This window comes from Cylas formicarius, unplaced genomic scaffold (assembly GCF_029955315.1).
Source record: "Cylas formicarius isolate icCylForm1 unplaced genomic scaffold, icCylForm1.1 PGA_scaffold_9__14_contigs__length_23061073, whole genome shotgun sequence".
Classification (NCBI taxonomy): Eukaryota; Metazoa; Arthropoda; class Insecta; order Coleoptera; family Brentidae; genus Cylas; species Cylas formicarius.
This window is the reverse complement of record NW_026844365.1, coordinates 9,033,332-9,054,334: the sequence shown is the minus strand read 5'-3', so window position 1 is coordinate 9,054,334 and position 21,003 is coordinate 9,033,332. Positions and strand designations below refer to the sequence as shown.

Sequence of the window (21,003 nt, the reverse complement as noted above, 5' to 3'; positions counted from 1 at the left end):
GTGCGCGGAGGCCTCCTGGACCGGTGAGCGGACATGTTCGTTTTCTTTAACAAGAATTTTCCAAAATCCTCGCTGTCGCTGACGTCCGTGGCAATTTTGAGGAATGCGTCGATTACTGTAATTATTATTGTACAGGACGTCTCGTAAATCATCCGTCATAGCACAACAGGTGAGACTAATAATAAATAAGGAGGTGTGTTCTAAATGTAGTGGTAAATGTTTGTTATTAAAAAGAAACTATAGTAAAACTTAATTTTAGACAGATTTCAATTCTTTCAAAACAGATATTACCATACTAATGAATAATAATAATAATAATAATAATAATAATAATAATAATTTTATTATTATCTCACAAAAAATAAGTTGACGTGTTATCACACTCGTCATAGTTTAACACTAATTGGTGAAAGAAGACAAAATGTTAACCTTAGAGTAAGCAAAATTGGAATCAACACCACAGAACGTAAAACGCTAAACAAACATTTTTATGCACATTTAAAAATTAGGTTCAGTTTATTTTTAGAGCCCGTCCGTTTTACGATATTCCTTATGTTAACATTGTAAACAGCGTTAGGAATAAACATTAAACAATTCGTTATAGAAACTGCAAGCTACGGTTATTTTCTACAACCACGCCCATTCAGTTCAAGCCATTTTATATAATGTAGACGTGATATGTAATCAAATGATGGACAAACCCCACATTTAAATACTGATTTAAACAAAATGGCATTAGTTAAAGGTACAGAGCAACAATGATTCACATAAATCTATCACTTTTTTTGCGCAAAACACGTCTGCTATCGTAAATAATTCTCATAGAGGCAAAAGATTTTTTAATGTTTATGTTTATGTTAAATTGTGATCTTGACGCAAATGGTTCAAGATCTAGAAGAATTGGGAATATCAGAAGTATAAATAAACAAGAGCAATCGATCCCCACCGGACAGAACTTCTGCTTTATCTGAGTATTTATCATTTGAAAAAATGGATTGAAATCTGATTGTTAAGTATAATGTAAGATCTTCGGACATCGATATCTCTATCCCACTAGTGCGCGAATTTTGAATTAGAAGCTAAAATTTTTCGAAAATTTAACTAATTGAATTAAGTATCTTTTTGACGACTGACGTTTTCACTTGTTGCTGATAAGTCGCTCTATACCCGTATAATCTCGATTCACCGTCATTAGTATGGGAAATGTACAATCCCCGGAATTTGTTTTTTTTTGCTCGGTCTGACGCATTTGTTTCACAATATTGCTTAAATAAATCGTGATAAGATTTTATTAAAATATCTTTGGAATGTGTCAAAGCAACCTTGTTTGACAATGCGTCCGTTGCGTCCTAACCAAAACCAATCTGAACTAATGTCGCGGAATGCTTAGCTTTTTCTGGACATGTCTGCTGTTTCGCATGGGTAGGTCAAAGCCCTATCAGGCGGGTTTCAACACCTATTTCTCAATTTTCGATAAATAAGTAAGACGGATCTTTCAATAATACGCCTATTATAGAAATCCACTTTCCTCTAGAACGGTCTATCCTAGCGAGATATATTATTTTTAAACTTTTCCGATTTTATAAAAAAAATGTATAAAAGCCAACCCACAAAAAAGATATTTCAGTTTTTGTTATCCGTACCCCCCAAAGGTTAGAATCCGATTCAGCATGCCAAAATTACTTAAATGCTAAAAATTCAAAACTTTATCTCAAAACGTTAATAAATATAATAAATATAAATATTAATAAAAAACCATGTTTCCTTCAAATCCTTTCATGGCCTGTCCGTCAGAAAAAACAAATTTTGGATTTAGAATATGCTGTTATAGTATGACCCACTAATTCTGGGACACGCTGTACATTTAGTCCGTCTGTATTTTCTAAAACTTAAGTATTATACCTAAATAAACATATTTAAACTTTATTTTAAAAGTCCGTCCCTGATGCGCTGTGGTACAATATATGGTCAGGTGCCAAGCCAAAACGATATACTTTGAGACATACCATATTAGGCACTTAAACGGTGACTTTCAGTGTTTATTTTGTTCTCCACTTTTATTTATTTAATCTAACTTATGTTTGCAATAATAAACATCGATTTTATTAGATTCTATCTATCTAATACAACGCAATCGTCTCCACTTAATGTCACTACGATGTGTTTATCTAGTTACTTTGTTGTTCTAACAAAAATCATGTTATTTAAAGCTGAACGTTCTTTTCAGTATAATATATTTACGTACAGTTTCATGTATCTCGTCCGCGGCACTCGCGTTGGTACACGAGAATCCCACAGAGGTCGCGCAATTCGACCGAAATGTCGGCAGGTCGGGGAATCCCCGGGTGCCTTTTGTTAACCCAAAACCGAGTGGATTGACCAGTAAATGCGCGTCGTCGACAAAATGAAGGCCGTTACGTGCCGAATAGTTATGTTCGCGACTTCTTTGACCGCGATGGTGGACTGCGAATCGTACTTGGAGCGACGTGAACGTCTCTTGACTCAAGAACGTCGCAATTTCACCGGGGGTGACTTAGTTTTGTCCCAAAAAGAGACCCTCGTCAACGTGGCACTGCTGCGCATGAAAAACGACGAACTTGAGGCCGCCTATACGAACTCGGCGGCGTTCCTGCCCAGCCAAAATTTCCTCTTGGCTCGCCAGAGCATTGAACGTTCGAAAGTTTTCGATTTCATCAAGAGAGTGCCGAAGGCTTGCGTGCTCCACATACACCTTCTCGGGGCCGTCTCCGTGGACTACGTAATCGAGCACCTGACATACCAGGAAGACGTCTACGGAGGCTACGTCAACGGCGTGTTCAAATTAAAGGTCCTCGAAACCCCCGGCGGTGGTTGGAAGCCGTTAAAAGAGTACCGAGAGGAGAACAGTTCCTTCGACGTCTTCCTGAAGGAGAAGTTAACGCTGACGTCGTCGTCGATGACCGAGAGCAAGGAGGACGTGTGGGTCGCTTTCAAAAACACTTTTACCACTTTGTTCGACCTGGTGGCGCACCGACCTACTTTCAAGAAGTACGTTTATCGTGTGCTGGAGGAGCTATACCTAGACAACGTCTTCTACGCGGAACTCAGAGGCGCCTTCATGAACCTGTACGAGACCAACGGGACCGTCTATGACGTCAGAGTATTCATCGACACTTTCGTTGAGGTGGTGGACGAGTTCAAGGCCGATCATAATGGGTTCGTGGGGGTCAAGTTTATCTTCAATTTGTATAGAGGCGTCGACGGTAGTACTATGAAGGCTGCGCTGGATCAACTCAGTTATTTCAAGAGACTCTATCCGGATTTCATTGCAGGTTTGCTTTTGATTTTTTTGCGATAATAGGAATAAATAAATTAAATCGCGTCGTCATTGAAATTTGTTTGTCAATGGCTGAATTTTCAAGTATCGTTTGACGTCACCAGTACGTAAGTCCGGCGTTCCACATCTGACGAAAAATGAGATTTATTGCACCATTTAATGACCCACGCGAATCAACAAGTCAAGGACGTTCATTTTACAGGAATAAACAAAAATTTTGACGCGTTTTCTGTGTGCTTTGTTTTTCGTTTATATTGTAGGCTATATGCTATGAGAGATACAAGCCAAATGAGATACGTTCTCCCAAGGTACTTATTTTTTAACTCTCGGTTATTTATGTAAATAAAAAAGAAATTTGCATTTCAATATTTCAATGAAAGATCTGGTACTTTTTACAAAACTTCTGGATTCCTCCTGCGTCGGTTTTTGCTGAGTCGGAATTGCTAGCCATTTCAGCAGAAGTTTTGTAAAAAGTATTACAGTAGCCTGTGGAAGTTTCTTTGAAAAAAAAAATTAAAAATCTGGTCATTGGAAAAAGAACAGGGTGGGTCAAAAAAGAGATACCAAGTTGAGGGAACATCATTTTTTCAAAATCCATTTTCGAATTCTGCACCTAATTTCACGTAGAATACCCTACTCCCTCCATCATTAATTGGCCTTATATCGTATCTAATTCTAAACTTCAACTGATATACACTTTTGCTTTTTAAATATTCCCAGAGAAAAAAAAATCAGTGGAGTAATATCTGTGGATCTTGCAGGCCAATCTATTCGTCCACTGTCCGGTAAATACCGTATTTAAATATTCACGCACTTGTCGAGCAAAATCAACACCATCCTGTTGAAAACAAATCTGTCTATCTGACATATCAATCTGATTTGGATTTAAGAAAGAGTATGCATTAAGTCACCTTAAATATCTGGCTCTGATAATATTTTTATGCAAGAAATAGGGTGGTTTTATAAAAAGGAACTTGGTAACAACATCTGCTTCTTGGCTCACCCTGTATATTTTGTTTCCTGGAAAAAATACGCAACAAAAATTTATGATGAACTTGTGCTAGTATTTTTCTTGAAATCCAATACCGGATTTTTAAATGAATTTGTTTCATATTTTAGCCATTCAATATACATTACAATATATAACACTTATTATCTTAATATAATGATTTATTTTATAATAATTATATCTATTTATTTATTTTGAAATATAGGTTACAAACAGGTAATAATAGCCAATACAGTAACCACTAATAATAAACAAAACTGTGCTTTTATCTAATAAAAATATTCTATAATACCATTTTCAGAAAAGAATAACCTCGAATACATTGCAAGAGGGGTGAAAACAGAACTAAAACTAGCAAAACACCTATAATTAATTGCGTAAATTTAAAGCAATATAATTTTTAAGTGACATAAATCTATTTTATTACAATATAAAACTAATCCTACCAATGGGACAATTTTTGGTGTGACAGGAAGTAATCGAAAGCTGTTACTTGGTAGTTCTAGCCGGGTTGCGTATATATTATATTAATTATTTTAGAGTTATCATACAAAATTCTTTTCGAGTAGCGGCAACACTAGGAATGTTATTTACGGAATTTTCAATTTAAAACTTACAAAATTGTCGCTCTATGCGTTCAAGCCTAATTATATATTTAGTATAATAAATTGCCTATATAGCTCTTGTAGATCTAATTAATTTAATATTAATTTGCTGCCAAATATTGCCCCAAGGTCTTCAGAGCGACTGAAAATTTACTGAGAAATTAAAATTCCGGGCTTTGACTTTTTTGGCGACCGAAATAGATGTAGAAGAAGAATTCTAATTAAGTCTTCCTACAGTAGGCGTGTGTGTGTGTGTGGGCGCGCTAGCGCGCATCAGAAATGTTTCTCTCTGAGGAACCTCAAATATATACGAACAAAACGAAAATACGAAGAAAACCATCGAAGAAGTCACGATACTACGCGACTCTTGTTGGTTTTCGTCACAATATAATATATGATAAAATATGTTAATAACCTAGTCAACAAGAATACTTAAAACATTGATAAACTAAAACGACTACAAAACACCAACAAAAAATTGAAATAACTCAATAATATTATAACAATAATTATCATAGGTGCTCAATCACACACACTTTTGTTCTGATCTATGCATTTTGTGACTCCACTTGTAACTAAGCGGTAATTTTTATATATTTTATATAAATATATTCACAAAAATAAAAATCAGGGAGCGTCAGCTCGTGAAAATCACGAGCTTCATCCATATGTATCTTATAATGCCAATGTTCGCCAAAAATTAGCGTTACTCTGTCCTTTACTACACGGCCATTATGTGCTGGAGCACCGTCTTGTTGAAAAAAAAAAGCGTTTAGGATCGATCAATATCGATTGTTGTATCGATTAAATAATCCTCCTCTTGATATAAACGCTTCGTCAGTCCATATTACATTTTGAAAGAAAATATCATTCCAATACAAAATACGAATTACAGAGCTGTGAACCTTTCATATTTTGCGTGGTTTATACTTATACTTTCTTAATGTGTGCTAAAACTTTAGACTTGCTTATATCAATATCTTTCTCAATATTGAGGTTATAAACCTTTGTTTAAGCAACAACTGATTCTAATATATTTACGGCATTCCTTTTTCTATTCTCATTGTTGTAAATTTGGCCTCTTGGTTCCGGATAACGCCCGAAATATAATTAAAAAGCTGTATCTTTATTCTTATTACTGTCAATGTAGCAGTGAAAGTTGTTCAATTTTTCATATTTTTGATAATTAATTTTCTCTTTTTTGTAAATATGAAATATGTTAATACTCAGTTCAATGATAATTCATTTTGATGACGTATCCCTAGCTAACTGAAAAGATTGTTTCCCGGATCTTAGATATTTAGAAAAAGGCAAAATATTGAAGTGTTTTATATGTTGCAATGGCGCGAAAAAATGCGTTTTCAGTTTTTTAACTATATTACTGAATCCAATGTAAAAAGTCATCAAAGTGTTTTTTTTATCTTCATAAAGAACCGAGTGATAAGATACAATAAAAACCGTCATGTTTTGAGAAGTGCCCCGAATCTTCTAACTCAATCCATTCGCTCTTTTAGTGCTAAATTTAATTAGAGAATCAGATCATATATCTCTTTTTTTTTGGATCTTCAACCATTTAGCTTGTATCCTATAATGCCAAAAAAAAAAACACCGTACGCTCAAAATAATAACTAATTCGTTAGAGCCTCTGAAATTGGTTTTTTAGGTCTCTAATTTATGCATTTCAGGTCAATTTTTCAGACCAAATTCACCTTTAATATTTTCTGAAATCATTTTCTGTGTGTGAAATTAAAACAATTTAGTTTTGAGCTCCAATTTTTGCCTTCCACAAAATCCGAAAAACTTTATTCTATGCTGTAAGTTTGATGGTTGTCAGCTGAAAAATATGTTTTCTCAATGTAAATCCGTTTTCACCAAAGGGATTTCAAACCGACTAATAATAGTTTCTTAGAAACGTCCAATTTGTTAAAGTCACTACAATTTTTTCCTTCCCAAAGAAGTTTTTAGCAAAAGTACATTTTCCAGGCTAAAATCATTCAGTCTTTTCCATGAATAAAATCTATCACATTGTGTTTAAACTTGTACTCCACGCGTTCTAGGTTTCGACTTGGTGGGCAGCGAAGATGACGGCAAGAACCTCGTGGACTTCCACGAGGAGCTTCACGGGGCTACAGGCGACGTAAAGTTTTTCTTTCACGCTGGCGAAACCAATTGGTACGGGCGTGCAGATCTCAATCTAGCAGATGCCGTTCTCTTAAACACCTCTAGGATCGGACACGGGTACGCGCTTGCTAAACACCCCTTATTGCTCGAGCTTGCCAGGAGCCGCGACATCGCAGTCGAACTTTGTCCCATTTCCAACCAAGTGCTAAAGGTAACCTCAACTTTGAACAAGGATTTATTCAATTGAGCTTCTTTCAAACTTCATTGATGCTTGAAAAGGCTCAACTAACTTGATATCTTATTTATTTAACGATTAACCGTATTCGACTATTTGGTCGTTAAAATCCTGCAAAACTCGGTTTTGGCCTGGCAGTTGCACTACGACCCGAGGAACCATCCGGCAACTGTCCTGCTGGCAACTGGCTACCCCGTGGTGATAGGTAACGACGACCCCTCCGTCTGGCAGAGCACGGGATTGAGTTACGACTGGTACGTGGTGCTCATGGCGATGACGTGGGAGGACCACGGTTTGGAAGTCCTCAAAAAACTCGCCATGAATTCGATCAAGTACAGCGCGATGAGCGAGAAGGAGAAAATCGCCGCGCTCGACCAATTTCTGACCGCGTGGGATCGCTTTGTAGACGAATTCCTGCGGTCGCAGGAAGTCGACCAGAGGAAACGGGTGTACGTCGTGTGAGCGGGCGTTTCGGCAGTATTCGTTATTTATTCCGAATTGTTATTTAATTAAACACCGAAGAGAACCAGTGGATTTTATTTTTCTACCCTATAATCACGTCAGAGTTCCGTTCGATCCAGTCCAGGTACTTGGAGACGTCGGTGTACACTGAAGGGTAACAAGCCTCGCAATCGGGATCACCAAACGACGTGATCCCTATCAAAACGCCGTTCTTGGTGACCAGAGGACCACCCGAGTCACCGTCGCACGTGCCTTTGAGCCTGTAGCCTGAAGTGCAAGAGTTCTGGCCGGTCACGTACGTGATTTCATCGTTGTAGTACTCTGCGCAGTCATTTACTTTCATGATGGTCACGTTAACTGCCCTCAGCACCGGCGACAGGTCCTTGAACGCAACTCAAACGTCGACCGCCATTTTGTAACAGTAAACTCACCCCTGTATTCTTTCCCGGCACGTCATGCACAACGCCCCATCCTACCGCTATAGTGACGTCGTCCACATTCGAACCGGGAGTGACCCCAGACCTGGACGGAAGTGTAGCCACCTGGATCGCCGGACTTAACGCTACAGATCGCGGCAGCCTAATCAACGCGATATCGTTGCGCAGAGTGGTAGCGTTGTACTGCTCGTGGATTATGACGTCATCGTTACCGGATACTGTTACCACCACTTGAGTGGCCTCGGTAGTGTTTCTGAAGTTGTGGGCGCCAAGGATTACATCTGCCAGCACCGTTCTGTAAGCAAAGAGGTGGTTTGATAAGATGTGGAAAGGCGCTTCTACTTACGCTGCCCCGCAGTGCGCTGCTGTCAGCACGTAGTTGGGCGAAATCAGCGAGCCTGCGCAGAAAGCGTAGCCGTAGTTGAGCGACAGCGCCGCCGCGAAGGGGTAGGAATGAGGTTCGGCTTCGTAACCGCCGACGATGCGACCGGACGCCGCTTTGACTGTGGGTTTCAGGCTTCTCAGCGCGTCATACTGGGAGTACTACAAGGGGGAGCGTACCACGGGAGTTATTAAAAGTTACATATACTTACCGCGGTATTTAGAAGCGCTACAAACAGCAGCACGGCAAATGGGGTCGCCATCTTTCGACGCGCGATAACAGGATGTAACTAATTCGTTGGAGAACTTGTTATCAATCTCGGTGATTACAGATTAGTTGCCATTAAACCGATATGGGACTCGATGGTTCTGGCAACAGCAGATAACAAAAGCGTTGAAGTGCTTCAGCGGAACAATAAGAAAAGCAACTCGTGCGTTTTGACTCGTCAGTAAATACTAGTGATCCAATTTCATTCGATCAAATATCTATTAGGCACGTCAAAGACATGGTCTCCAATAAGACACCGAAAATATAGGCGAACAAATTTTATTTTCTACCCTACAATCACGTCAGAGTTTTGCTCGATCCAGTCGAGGTACTTGGAGACGTCCGTATACACCGAGGGATAGCACGTTTCGCAATCGGGGGTACCAAACGACGTGACCCCGACTAAGACCCCATCTCTGGTGACTAGAGGACCACCTGAGTCGCCGTCGCACGTACCCTTGAGCTTGTAACCGGAAGTGCACGAGTTCTGGCCGGTGACGTAAGTGATTTGGTCGTTGTAGTACTCTGCACAGTCGTCCACGTTCATAATGGTCACGTTCACAGCCCTCAGCACCGGCGATAGGTCCTTCGAAAGGAAATATAATGCCAGATATAAGTGAACGACATTAAGGTTTATCTGATGTTATTATTATCTAACATCATTGATGAGGAGCGAAAAGTTCGAAGGCTGACTGAGGTTCCAAACTCTAACTCTTGACGAGTGTTACCCCACTCACCGAAGTTGTTTTAACCGGAACGTCCTGAGTAAGACCCCATCCCAAAGCAACGGTTACGTCATTCACGTTCGTTCCCGGAGTGGACCTGGACCTGGACGGTAGCTGAGCCACCTGAATCGCCGAAGTTAAGGCGACCGATTGCGGCAGCCTTATCAGCGCAATGTCATTACGCAATGTAGTTGAGTCGTACTGCTCGTGGACTATGACGTCGCGACTACTGGGCACCGTTACCACCACCTGGGTAGGTTCCGAGGTGTTTCTGAAGTTATGAGCGCCGAGGATGACGTTGACGGTGGCGATTCTACAGCAAACGAAAGAGCTCAGCATCAAAACTTTCCAAGCGGATGTACCTACACTGCGCCGCAGTGAGCGGCAGTGAGCACGTAGTTAGGCGAGATGAGGGAACCAGCACAGAAACTGCTGCCGTAGTTCAGAGACAGGGCCGCCGCGTAGGGGTAGGAATGGGGTTGGGCTTCGTAACCCCCGATGATGCGACCTGTAGCAGGTTCGACCCTGGGTTTGATACTCCTCAAGCCGGTATACTGTGAGTGCTACAAACCACATCTATATTTCCTAAACCGACATCGTCGTCGGTACTTACCGTGCCATGTGCCAACACGATAACAGCAAGCATGAGCCACGCTATTTGAGGAACGGCCATCTTTAACCTTTCCGTGCCGAGATTCGACTGAATCGTTTTTTCAAATAGTTCATTGATTATCTTTGATGATTTTAAAAGGATTGCTAGCGGACAATTGTCCTCCAACGGTAATCAAGGTTCGAGTGTTTTGATAACAAGTACAGTTTGCTGCGTATTCATTTGGTTCCCGTGTTGTCATTAGCAGTTGACAGATGCAGTGACATTATTTCCAGGATGCGACAGCTATTTAAACCCCTTTACCTGATAAATTCAGTTGGTTCAAGTTGTTTTTAAGATACCTGTTTGCCATGACACTATGCACATATCTTTGATGAATTATCTCGTTTTTCTTTTAAAAATTAAAAAAAAACCTTATCCATTTGAGTGTTTTCGTCATCTATAAATTGAGCAATATCCAACGCAGGTGCATCCTCCACGATGTCGATACCACGCGCAATAGTACTGTTAGTATTCGCCTTATCGCCGTCAGCTCTGGCTAGCGCTGCCGACTGCACCATAACCTTATTCTCTCAAGTAGAGGACGTAATTTCCAACTGCACTGACATCGTTGTTAAAGACCTTACCGTCCCTGGCGGGGAGTCGTTGGAACTAGACCTGCAGACCGGTTCAACATTAACCTTCGAGGGTAAAATATTATTCGAGGTGTCCAACTGGGCGGGGCCGTTGGTGAGCATCAAAGGCTCCCAGCTCAGGGTCCAAGGTGCGGCTGGTCACGTGCTCGACGGGCAAGGTAAACAATATTGGGACGGTCTGGGTGGTAGCGGTTCGGCGAAGCCCAGTTTCTTCTCCATCAGTTACGTAGAGAACTCGACCTTCAGCGGCATCAACATCCTCAACTGCCCCATCAATTGCGTGTCCGTCGTCAGCTCCAACGACGTGGTGCTGGACGGCTTCACCGTCGACGTGTCTGAAGGTCGCGAGGTAAGTTAACGTTGGGTTGGAGGGAGGCTAGAGAAACCGTTGCGTTCCAGAAAGGAGTAAACACCGACGGTTTCGGCGTGACGTACTGCGTAGACGTCGTCATTAAAAATTCGATCGTCAAGAACCAGGACGATTGCGTCGTGGTTAATCAGGGCTATAACTACACCTTCCAAGACTTGGTCTGCGAGGGTGGTCACGGTTTGAGCTTCTCCGTTGGGTTCGGTAACATTTCGATCGGTCAAAACACGGTGCAAAACGTGACCTTCAAGGATTGCACGGTCCTGAACTCTGCTAATGGGATTCACGTCAAGACCCACCCCAATGCGGGACAGGGCTCAATCACTGACGTTCTCTACTCCAACATTACCCTCCAAGGTAAGCTATTGATAGGAAACAACTCCCTTATTTATAATTAATCTGTCGTCTTAATTTAACGTAAGGGCATTAAGTCACAGTAAAACCCAAAAAAGTAATAGAGGAGTTTCATTCCATTCCAAAACGAAGTAACCTATTAAAAGATGGGAGAGGCACTCAAAGCTTGTTCGCTTCTTCTTGCCATGCTCTTAGTCTCTTAAATATTTTGCTTTTATATCAGGTATCAATAACTTTGGCATCAGCATCGAGCAGAACTATCCGGGACACGGCGAGGAACCCAGAGGCAACATCCTCATCAAAAACCTGGTAATGGAGTCCGTTACCGGCAGCATGGCCGGAAGCAACTCGATTGCGGTGGAAATAATCTGCGGGTTGGGGGGATGTGAGGATTGGCATTGGAACCACGTCGATATTACAGGGGCGAGCAACAATGACAGTTGCAACTACGAACCCGAAGGATATGCCTGTTAGGGGGCAGGGACAAGGAAGAAAATTGTTTTGTAGTCATTTTCGTTTTATATTTAATTGAATCTGAGGGCATAAAAAATAGTAATTGGGTTTTGATCGAAACAATGGAAGTTTTTTTATGTGTCAATTTATATACGAACCTATCGCGTTGGTGGAGATTTAATGCGAAACGTACTAGTCACGAGGAATCATGAATTTGCTTGTCCTGGTACTACTGTGCAGTTTTAACGTAAGTGTCGTTATAGTGGGTATTTCTGTACGATAATGCAAATTTGTATACTGTATTTAAAGTGGAGCTTTGGGATCGCTTAATAACTATAGAAGACTTTTATTGCCGAAAATTGTTGCAGTATATTCGAATTGTCTATACATTCACTCGGTTTGCTCAGTAGCAAATCATATGCGTCAGATTAGAGCCCACTCCCAGAGTTAATTATATTACAAAATACAAAAATAAATTTCAAGATGCGCCTAGGTTATTTCACAAACAGGGTAGGGTATTTTTGGTTAATAATGCTGACGGATTTGTTGAATGGACGTTTGATACAAGAGATAGTACGGAGAACGCCGATCTACGCTCCTCTTCCTAGCTTCGTTTGATTGATTTATATTTCTCTTCCTTTCGCGTCCCTGCCTAAAGTAACAATTGTACACCGTGTGCCAAATAAAACGATCCACTATACGATCTCGAAACCCATATGCGAAATACGAAAAAAAATTCTTACAAAAGTTTCTTGGACTCTCCTGAGTCCCAAAAGTGTCCCCCGCTACCAACTTTGTTATTTTAAACGGAACTCCTCTGTATATTCCATCATTTTTGGAATCCTTGGTTAAAATAAAGGTCACTTTCTTAAGAAATTCGTATTCGAGTTTTGTATAGGTTAGGCAGAAATTGGTGTTACGTTTTTTTTTTCATATTTTGATTGCCTCATTAAAATTGTGTTGCGACGCTATTGATACAGGTATTGCGACGAAAATTTAACCACATACTAAGGAGATGATGCACTACTCAATCAGTTTGACAGATGTGCCTCAACTTATACAGGGTGTTCCCAATAGGTGGCGCCGTTTTTGGCGAATTCAATTAACAAAATCTCAATATTTATAAAAGGAACACCTCATATTTTTATTCAGATATTAATTCTAGGACAAGAAATGAGGTAATTGTAATTTATCTTATATTTAAATTTTGAGATATTCGAGGTTTAAGATAACACCCGTATAAATTCTTGTTGAATTTAGTGCTGGTCACATTAGATCACTTGTTGGCAATATTAGGTATTTTTTAAATAGCAAGGATATGATATTACTTCTTTTAAAGAATAATACTCCAGATATACTAATAAAACCTATTGCTAACAATACAGGGTGCCCATTAATACGTGGAAATTATGAAAAAATCGACTCCAAAAGTGACCTTTATTTTAATTAAGTATACCAAAAATATCGAAACATATAGGGTGTTAAATTTAAAATAACAAAGTTGATGTCGAGGGGTACATTTTTGTGGCACTCTGTATCAACAAAATTATAATATTTTAAATCTTCAAGAGAGTCCAAGAAACTTTTGTACGAAACTTTGTTTCGTATCTTATATGGGTTTTCAGATCGTATAGTGGATATGCCACCAGCATTGCATAAATAATCGATAGTACTATGTTTCTGAGCTGCATCTACGTACCACTGATTTAAAGCGCCCCAAAAAAATGGTTAAAACTGCTGGAAATTATTTTCCAGATTCTGAATTGGTCACCAGGTAGCGTAATTGTCGTCTCGATTTTTAAAACCCGTGTTTTGCATCATTTTCTTATATTTTACCATGATTGGAGTGAGTAAAGTGTTACGGCTGAGACAAATTCAAATCTTTTATTTTATGATTTTTGTCCTATCTCTAAACGGAAAGAGGTAGAAGATGTTAGAACATTTTCGGAAAAAAAAATCAATAATCTGACATTGATAAGGGGGATCTGCCTAAGCCACCAGAGGGCGCTTTGTGATACAATCGCAGAACAAATAATATTAAGGAAATAAATGCAAGGACATGAATTTTAAATTATGAATGAAAGAACTTAAAACTCAAACCTCGAGTTTATCTGGCGCAAGCGGAAAGAGTGCTTAATAAATGAGTGATTTAAAAGGTTTACCAAACGTGTTTTATACTATACTTTTTCTACGACTATTAGTTTTTGGGAACATTTTTACAAAACAACACTTATACATTTACTGACATGACCCTCAGAATTGACAAACGTCAAAATATCTCCAAAAACATCCTTGCTCTCCAGTTACTACAGTTCTTTAAATATATGGGGGTCCTTAAAAAATTTATATGGCTTCAAAGATCAATTTTTTAAAATAAACTCAGGTATTCCTCAGATCAAGCAGTTTGGAAGAATAAAACTATTTCATATTTCCAAACGTTCTAAGCATTCACTGTTTGACATTTTGACATTTTACTTCCTCATGCATAATATAGCTACTAGAGTTAGAGAGTCCTGACTGTTAGGGATAATACAGAAAAACATTTTTGAGAAAGTTCATTCAACATTATCTTGTCAAAATATGCCTATATCTCGTTAAATGTTCGGGGAAAACTAATACTTACAAAATTAGAGTCTACCACATAGTTCCTCAAAAACCATACTTTACAGTTAAGGTAAATGAACGAAGCGACATAATGAAACAAACGGATAAACACTTAGTATACAATTCTTAATAATGGTAGGCAAAAGTTGCGCTAACGGAGGTAGCGAAAAAAAACAAAAAAAAAAACACAATAAAAAAAAACAATCGATCTTAATAATAATAATGACAAAAAAAGGGAGCATGAAAATAGCCTACTCCGTGGATCAACAACGCAACGCGAATACGCTACTCGGTGGCCGAACATTACATTATCTGTGGTTTAACTGAAAAATGTTACAGTATATATTGCTTATTTGTTGTGTATCAGACTTGTAATTAATTGAATCTTTGTTTTTGTTAATATGGCACATTTCAAGAAACAATCGGGCTTTATAATTATTGACACATTGCAAAATTTTTGGATTGCTGTAGTCAAATTCATGTCCTGTTTTTATGTAATGCTCAACCACTGCACAAGTATTCTTATGAATACGGCAATCACTTTTGTGCTGTGTTAAACGTTGTGAGGTCTGTCCAATATAACAGCCTTGACAACCCAAACACGACAATTGATATATGACATTACAGTTATATAGTAGCGGAGTTGGATCTTTCACTCTAGAAAAAAGTTTAGAGACTTTTTCAGTATTATATTTAGCAATTTTTATTTCCTTGAATTCTTTGAAAATATTTATGATAGATTCTGTGAGGTTTTTAATATAAGGTATCTTTCTGTAACACATCCGAGCGTCTGGTTCCTCTGTTGGACCGTCAAATGTGTTGAAGTTATAGATTAATCCGTTATTGACAAAAACGTTGAAAATTTTTTTCAGGTTATTTTGAACAAAACTGTCATGACTCAAATGTGTAACTCTGTTTTTTATGCCTATAATTGTATTATATTTTTGGTTCTGTGGATGAGAGGAATAATAATTAATAAATCTACCTGAGGCAGTTTCTTTCTGGTACCAATCCAAAATAATTTCATTTTTGTTAGTTCTAATAACCTTGGTATCTAAGAAGGGGACATAGGAGTCTTTTTCATGTTCAATTGTGAATTGTAGGTTGGTGTTGAAAGAATTAAAAATACTCAAGGTTATATCTGTTTGGTCACATGGTACCGCACAAAGAAGATCGTCAACATATTTATAAATAAAAGGTAATTTGGGTATAATTTGATCTAGTAAATGGTCCAATACTAGGGTAGCAATTATTGGACTGATGGGAGAACCCATTGGGGTACCAAAAATTTGTTTGTAGAATTTTGAAATGAAACTAAAATAGGTGTTATCAAAAATAAATTTTATAAGTTTGAAAAAATGTGATGACACTATATTCCGGGATATCATCCGTTCGCTCGTTGAACTCCGACTGGAATCCTGCATCCGACTGGAATCCTGCAAATCTTGCATCCGACTGGAATCCTGCAGACGTTTCGCCAAAATCTCACTTGGCATCTTCAATGCTCGCGCTCCGAAAACACTTCGAACACTGTGAGGTTATCGGCGGTGCGTGCGGTATTTATACTCTGCGCCAGAGATGGTAAGGGTGCTGCTTGTGCGTGGGGGGAGGTGGCTCCGCCCCCTGAATTGTCGCGTTGTTAATTTCGCCCGATCGTAGTTGCGATGTCCCCGTTGGCTGCTGCGCATCGCTCTGCTGTTTGATTATCGTTCTCCACGTGCTGGATAAATGCAGAGCGTCGTCTCTCGTATTAAGGTGTCCGGACTTTTCTATTTCGATGGCCTCTCGTATACTCCTAGTCCTAAAATCAGGAATATTAGCTATTTGTTTGCAAGTGCCGAAATCAATTTTATGGCCTGTCTGATGTTGGTGCTGAAACAAAGCAGATGTTGTTTGTTTGTTTCTTATGGCTAAACGATGTTCCTCGAGCCTGGCTGAAATCCTTCTGTTGGTCTGTCCCACATACGTCAGGCTGCACGATCCGCATGCTACACTGTATACTCCTTGGTTTTCCAGAGTAATTTTTTGTTTTGGGTTTCTTAGTATTGCTCCGATGGTATGGTCAGGTTTGTATGCCGTTGATATGTCGTGTTTCCGTAATATTCGGCCGATTTTGTCAGTAACCCCCTTGATGTATGGCAGGACAGCGATCGATCTTCGTTGGGTCTCGTCCTGCACACTCTGCTGCGGCTGTTGTTGTTTACTGATTGCCTTGCTGATGGTGCGCCTTTGGTATCCGTTTTGTCGAAGACAGGTACTAATTTTCTTCAGTTCTTTATCTCTGTTCCTCTCGTTTGTGAGCCTGAAGGACCGAGCAATTAATGTATTTGCCACTGCCTGTATCTGTGATGGGTGGTGATGAGATTTAGCGTTCAGATATCTATTAGTGTGTGTTGGTTTTCTATAGACAGTGTGTTCCAAGTGTCCATCTTCGGTCCTTGTGATGTGCACATCTAGAAAGGGCAGACTGTTATCCTCTTCAAGTTCTATTGAAAATTGAATCCTTGGGTGAATGGAATTCAGATGATCTAGGAATTTCAAAAGCTCCTCCTTGCCAAAAGGCCATACAACAAATACGTCATCAACGTATCTTGTCCATAGTTTTGGCTTCAGATTTGCCTTCTCTATTGCTTTCTTTTCGAAGTAAATCATGAAGAGGTTGGCAATCACAGGTGAGAGAGATGATCCCATTGCTGCTCCATCTATTTGTCTGTAAATTTTCTCGTTGTGCATAAAGTAAGCGTTTTTCAGGCAATGTCTTGACAGATCCATTATGTATGGCGGAAGATCTTCGTTTTCTTCTATAAGCAAGAGTGCCTCTTCTACTGGAATACTCGGGTAGAGGGATTTGACATCGAAACTTGCCATAATGTCGTCCTTGTCCATTCTCAGATTTTAGGTTCTCTCAGGATGGACAATATATATATATATATATATATATATATATATATATATATATATATATATATATATATATATATATATATATATATATATATATATATATATATATATATATATATATATATATATATATATATATATATATAATGACACTATATTCCGGGATATCATCCGTTCGCTTGTTGAACTCCGACTGGAATCCTGCATCCGACTGGAATCTTGCAGACGTTTCGCCAACCACAACATTGATTTTGGCAAAATTTTCAAATCCTGGCACTTATTTGACGCTCTCTGAACCAGTTTTTTGATTGTAGCTATTTGCAGACATAAAGTGAAGGTCGAAACATTTAATACACAATAAATAAAAGTCTCAATCTAGGTAACATATAAATACCCCGTCTAGAAAATATAAAAATTTCGAAAATTGAACTGAGGTGGCTTTTACTTGATGAAAATCCATTTATCAAAATAAATAAGAACAAAAAGTTCAGATTTTCACGAAATTATATATTATGACATGACAATTGTTTCGACAACACCGTGTCTTTATCAAATGATAAAAACAAATTTCGAAAAATTAATAATCCGTTGTTTCGAAAAAAAATTTTTTTTTTATTATTATTATTTTCAAAGGAATGGTTATTGTGCTTACAATATATACATATGCTTGGTGGACCTTTCAAACACGAAATATGCAACTTGATATTTTTTCCGCTTTTGTCTCAAAGTGCATTGTTAGGACGCCCTTACAGGGCATACAGGTTGTCAGAAATCTCGACGCACCGTTGCAGATTTACGGGCAATGTCGCACGATGATCGATCGCCGCCCCGAACGTACGGCCGCAAGAAAACTGGCACGGGGACGTTTCGACTTTCCGACGGGGGTGGAGGCGGTGAAGCGGGCAATCGAGATCGAAAAGATCTACGCCGAGCTGGGGAAGTTCCCACTGCGGAGGCACGTCGTCACTGGGCTCTACAACCCTTTCTACGCACTGACAGAGACTACTCCGGAGATGGACTGGTTGAGAAAAGAATCGTTTTTATCGTTGGCCGATTTCTTGCCCTTCAATTTGTTGGAATATGGCTATCCGTATTAATAAAGCCTTAATCCGCCGCATGCTTTTTATTACGCCCTTTTGCAAACAATAAGTAAATTTAGTTTTCAGACTTCACATTCATATACAAGTGGACAATACACATTTCAATGACACTTAAAACATAGCCCAAGCGAATGCTGAGGCACTCCGCACAGGACTAGAACGCATTGCTAAGTAGCTCTTTACTGTAGAATTTTATCGCAACATAAACAGCATTGCCGTAGACTTGTAAAGTCTCATTAAGTACGGAATATTTATCCCACTCTCATTGGTTGGCATTGGTTTAATTGCAAAATTCTTTCTACTCAGTGCTTGCTTGTTGTACTACCCCGGTCAATATTTATTTTATTTTGTTATCCATTTACACACACATAAAATGATAACTAAAGCGGCCAAGAGAAAATCCTGGAAATTATTTTTCAGTTTCTAGAATCGCAGGGAGCATAATCGCATTCCTGAATTTTAAATGGTTTTTGCTTCCTGTTTGAATATTTTAGGAAATAAACGCCGATGACTGAAAGCATTTTCTCAAACTTGGAGTTGCCGAAAAAGGCTCCTTAAATAGGAATAATGTTCTCAATTAAATTAAATGATAGCCAAATCCCATTTGGATATCTTTTTTCTAACCTATAAATCAGTGAAAGGCGGTATAGTTCGACACGCTATGAATGGTCATGACTGTAGTAATACTAGATATTAACGATTTTAGTAGGGTAGTAGTAACGAAATTGAAACATCAAATATAATTGTATAATTGTATTTATATAAATAATAAATAATAAATACATATAAAATAAAATTAGTTCTCAGAATAGTTTGAGCCTGTGATATCATCTGAAGCAAGCAAAGCAGAGAGCAAAGGAGTTTAAATTTTCTAAGATGTCGACGCTACTAAAATAAAAATACCTTCCTGTGCTGATAAACCAATACATTCATGTTAGGTCGCGCAAGTCATGACTATTTACTGCTTCTGAACTAGGTGAAAAGAGATAAAAATAAAAAATGAATTAACAATATGGGATACGATTTGTAAAATACAGCTTATGTTGGATGCAGTAAGCATATGCAGTAAATAGCCAGTAAGTTGAATCGTGCCTTATCGAAACTGTGTTGTAGAATTAATTTGAAACTAACGCCAGAGGGCAGGCAACTAGGGATTTTCATGATATAAGGTTAGGACGATGGTTTGTCTTTTGGTGACTTTTGGGTTTTTTGGGACTCTCCATGCAGGATTTTTCGAAGGAATCCGCAATGAAAGGTGGTTTGAAATAATATTCTTGAGAAGAAATTTTTGTTTGATTAGCAGTTCTCGATATACCCATACGAGGAGCATGGGGCGCAATTAAAATGGTAAGAGACTCATACCCTACTAGCTATTTCTGCATGTCGCGAGAGTTCCTGGAATTCTGTGTGGTAAATATAAAATAATAGTGGAGTGTTAACAAATTATTCAATTGGTCAGATATGAAAGATTTCATCACCAAAATTGGAGGATAACACCAGGAGTTCCTTTTCAACATCGAACCCATTCTTACCGTCTAGGACTTATGAATACAACACATATATGTCAATAACCACAGAAGAAGTTATTAAAGGTATGTCTTCCTAATTTTTATCTGCTACCACAAATAAGAACGAATATCCTGCATCTTAATATCTGTTTACGGTTGTAATTATGAAGATCCCGGTTTATTTTTGAAGCACTTGGAGCAGTATTTTTCGCGTTATGATATTGTAGAAAACTACGATAAGGTTAATTTTGCGATAGCTCGATTTCGGAGTCCAGCACTGAATTAGGTAGAACCATATCAGTCATTTTACTTAAGTTATGCCGGGTTCCAGACTAGATTTTCATATAAATTTGATTTTACAAGTGCTATAGCTCGGGCAAACTCCAAATTATACAGAAAGTTACGGAAGGACAATATAATTCTGTTGATGTTTTCATTTCCAGTAATGTTGAACTTTTCCGCGGCTGGTACCAACCATTTCAGAAAATTGCTACCCAAGTAGAAAGTGATTTCCAAGAGGTAACGCAAAATAATTATATTCCCCCTGTGTTTCACGATCATAATACCACTCAAAGGAATCATTCTAGTCGGGTTAATGGTAGTGAATCTTCCTTCATAGACAGATGTTGTAATGCTTTGCCGTTTCACAAAGGTTGCCCACAAAATCCATATCATGGGGAACAGAACCAGGAAAACGAGCAGAGAACAGTTGGTTCACACACAACCAACCACAATTACAATCCTCTTACAACGTAGATCCAATGTCCAAGGGAGAGCACGAGGCCTCATTTTTTCTCTCGGATATAAAACCGTTAACGATTAATCACATCAAGCAAGCCAACTCTTTACTGCCTGGTCTAACAATAAAAATTGAAAATAACTACTTACAGCGCTTTAATTGATTCTGGA

At 38.8% G+C, this 21,003-nt stretch overlaps 3 protein-coding genes across 6 annotated transcripts; 2 read left to right on the top strand and 1 right to left on the bottom strand.

Moving 5' to 3' along the window:
* The first annotated feature begins 7 nt into the window (after positions 1-7).
* LOC132707920 (adenosine deaminase 2-like) lies at positions 8-7,748 on the top strand. Of its 3 annotated transcripts, none has more exons than XM_060679957.1 (4): positions 8-169; positions 2,248-3,311; positions 6,988-7,262; positions 7,425-7,748. In XM_060679957.1, the coding sequence occupies exons 2-4, from the start codon at positions 2,387-2,389 to the stop codon at positions 7,746-7,748; spliced, it is 1,524 nt and encodes a 507-aa protein (XP_060535940.1). In that variant the 5' UTR covers positions 8-169; positions 2,248-2,386. The 3 variants fall into 3 exon arrangements, with proteins under 3 accessions (XP_060535940.1, XP_060535939.1, XP_060535941.1); XM_060679956.1 differs by having other exon boundaries at positions 2,228-3,311; XM_060679958.1 differs by having other exon boundaries at positions 2,211-3,311.
* Positions 7,749-7,830: 82 nt separating this feature from the next.
* LOC132707737 (uncharacterized) lies at positions 7,831-10,374 on the bottom strand. Its single transcript, XM_060679669.1, has 9 exons — positions 10,173-10,374; positions 9,926-10,122; positions 9,572-9,872; positions 9,125-9,420; positions 8,908-8,935; positions 8,779-8,856; positions 8,532-8,728; positions 8,180-8,480; positions 7,831-8,130 (listed from the first exon to the last, which is right to left on the bottom strand). The coding sequence occupies exons 1-9, from the start codon at positions 10,230-10,232 to the stop codon at positions 7,831-7,833; spliced, it is 1,758 nt and encodes a 585-aa protein (XP_060535652.1). The 5' UTR covers positions 10,233-10,374.
* Positions 10,375-10,557: 183 nt separating this feature from the next.
* On the top strand, positions 10,558-18,594 carry LOC132707921 (polygalacturonase-like). Of its 2 annotated transcripts, none has more exons than XM_060679959.1 (4): positions 10,558-11,153; positions 11,204-11,528; positions 11,749-12,225; positions 18,278-18,594. In XM_060679959.1, exons 1-3 carry the CDS (start codon positions 10,650-10,652, stop codon positions 11,997-11,999), a joined length of 1,080 nt encoding a protein of 359 aa, XP_060535942.1. In that variant the 5' UTR covers positions 10,558-10,649; the 3' UTR covers positions 12,000-12,225; positions 18,278-18,594. The 2 variants fall into 2 exon arrangements, with proteins under 2 accessions (XP_060535942.1, XP_060535943.1); XM_060679960.1 differs by having other exon boundaries at positions 18,239-18,594.
* The last annotated feature ends 2,409 nt before the right edge of the window (positions 18,595-21,003 follow it).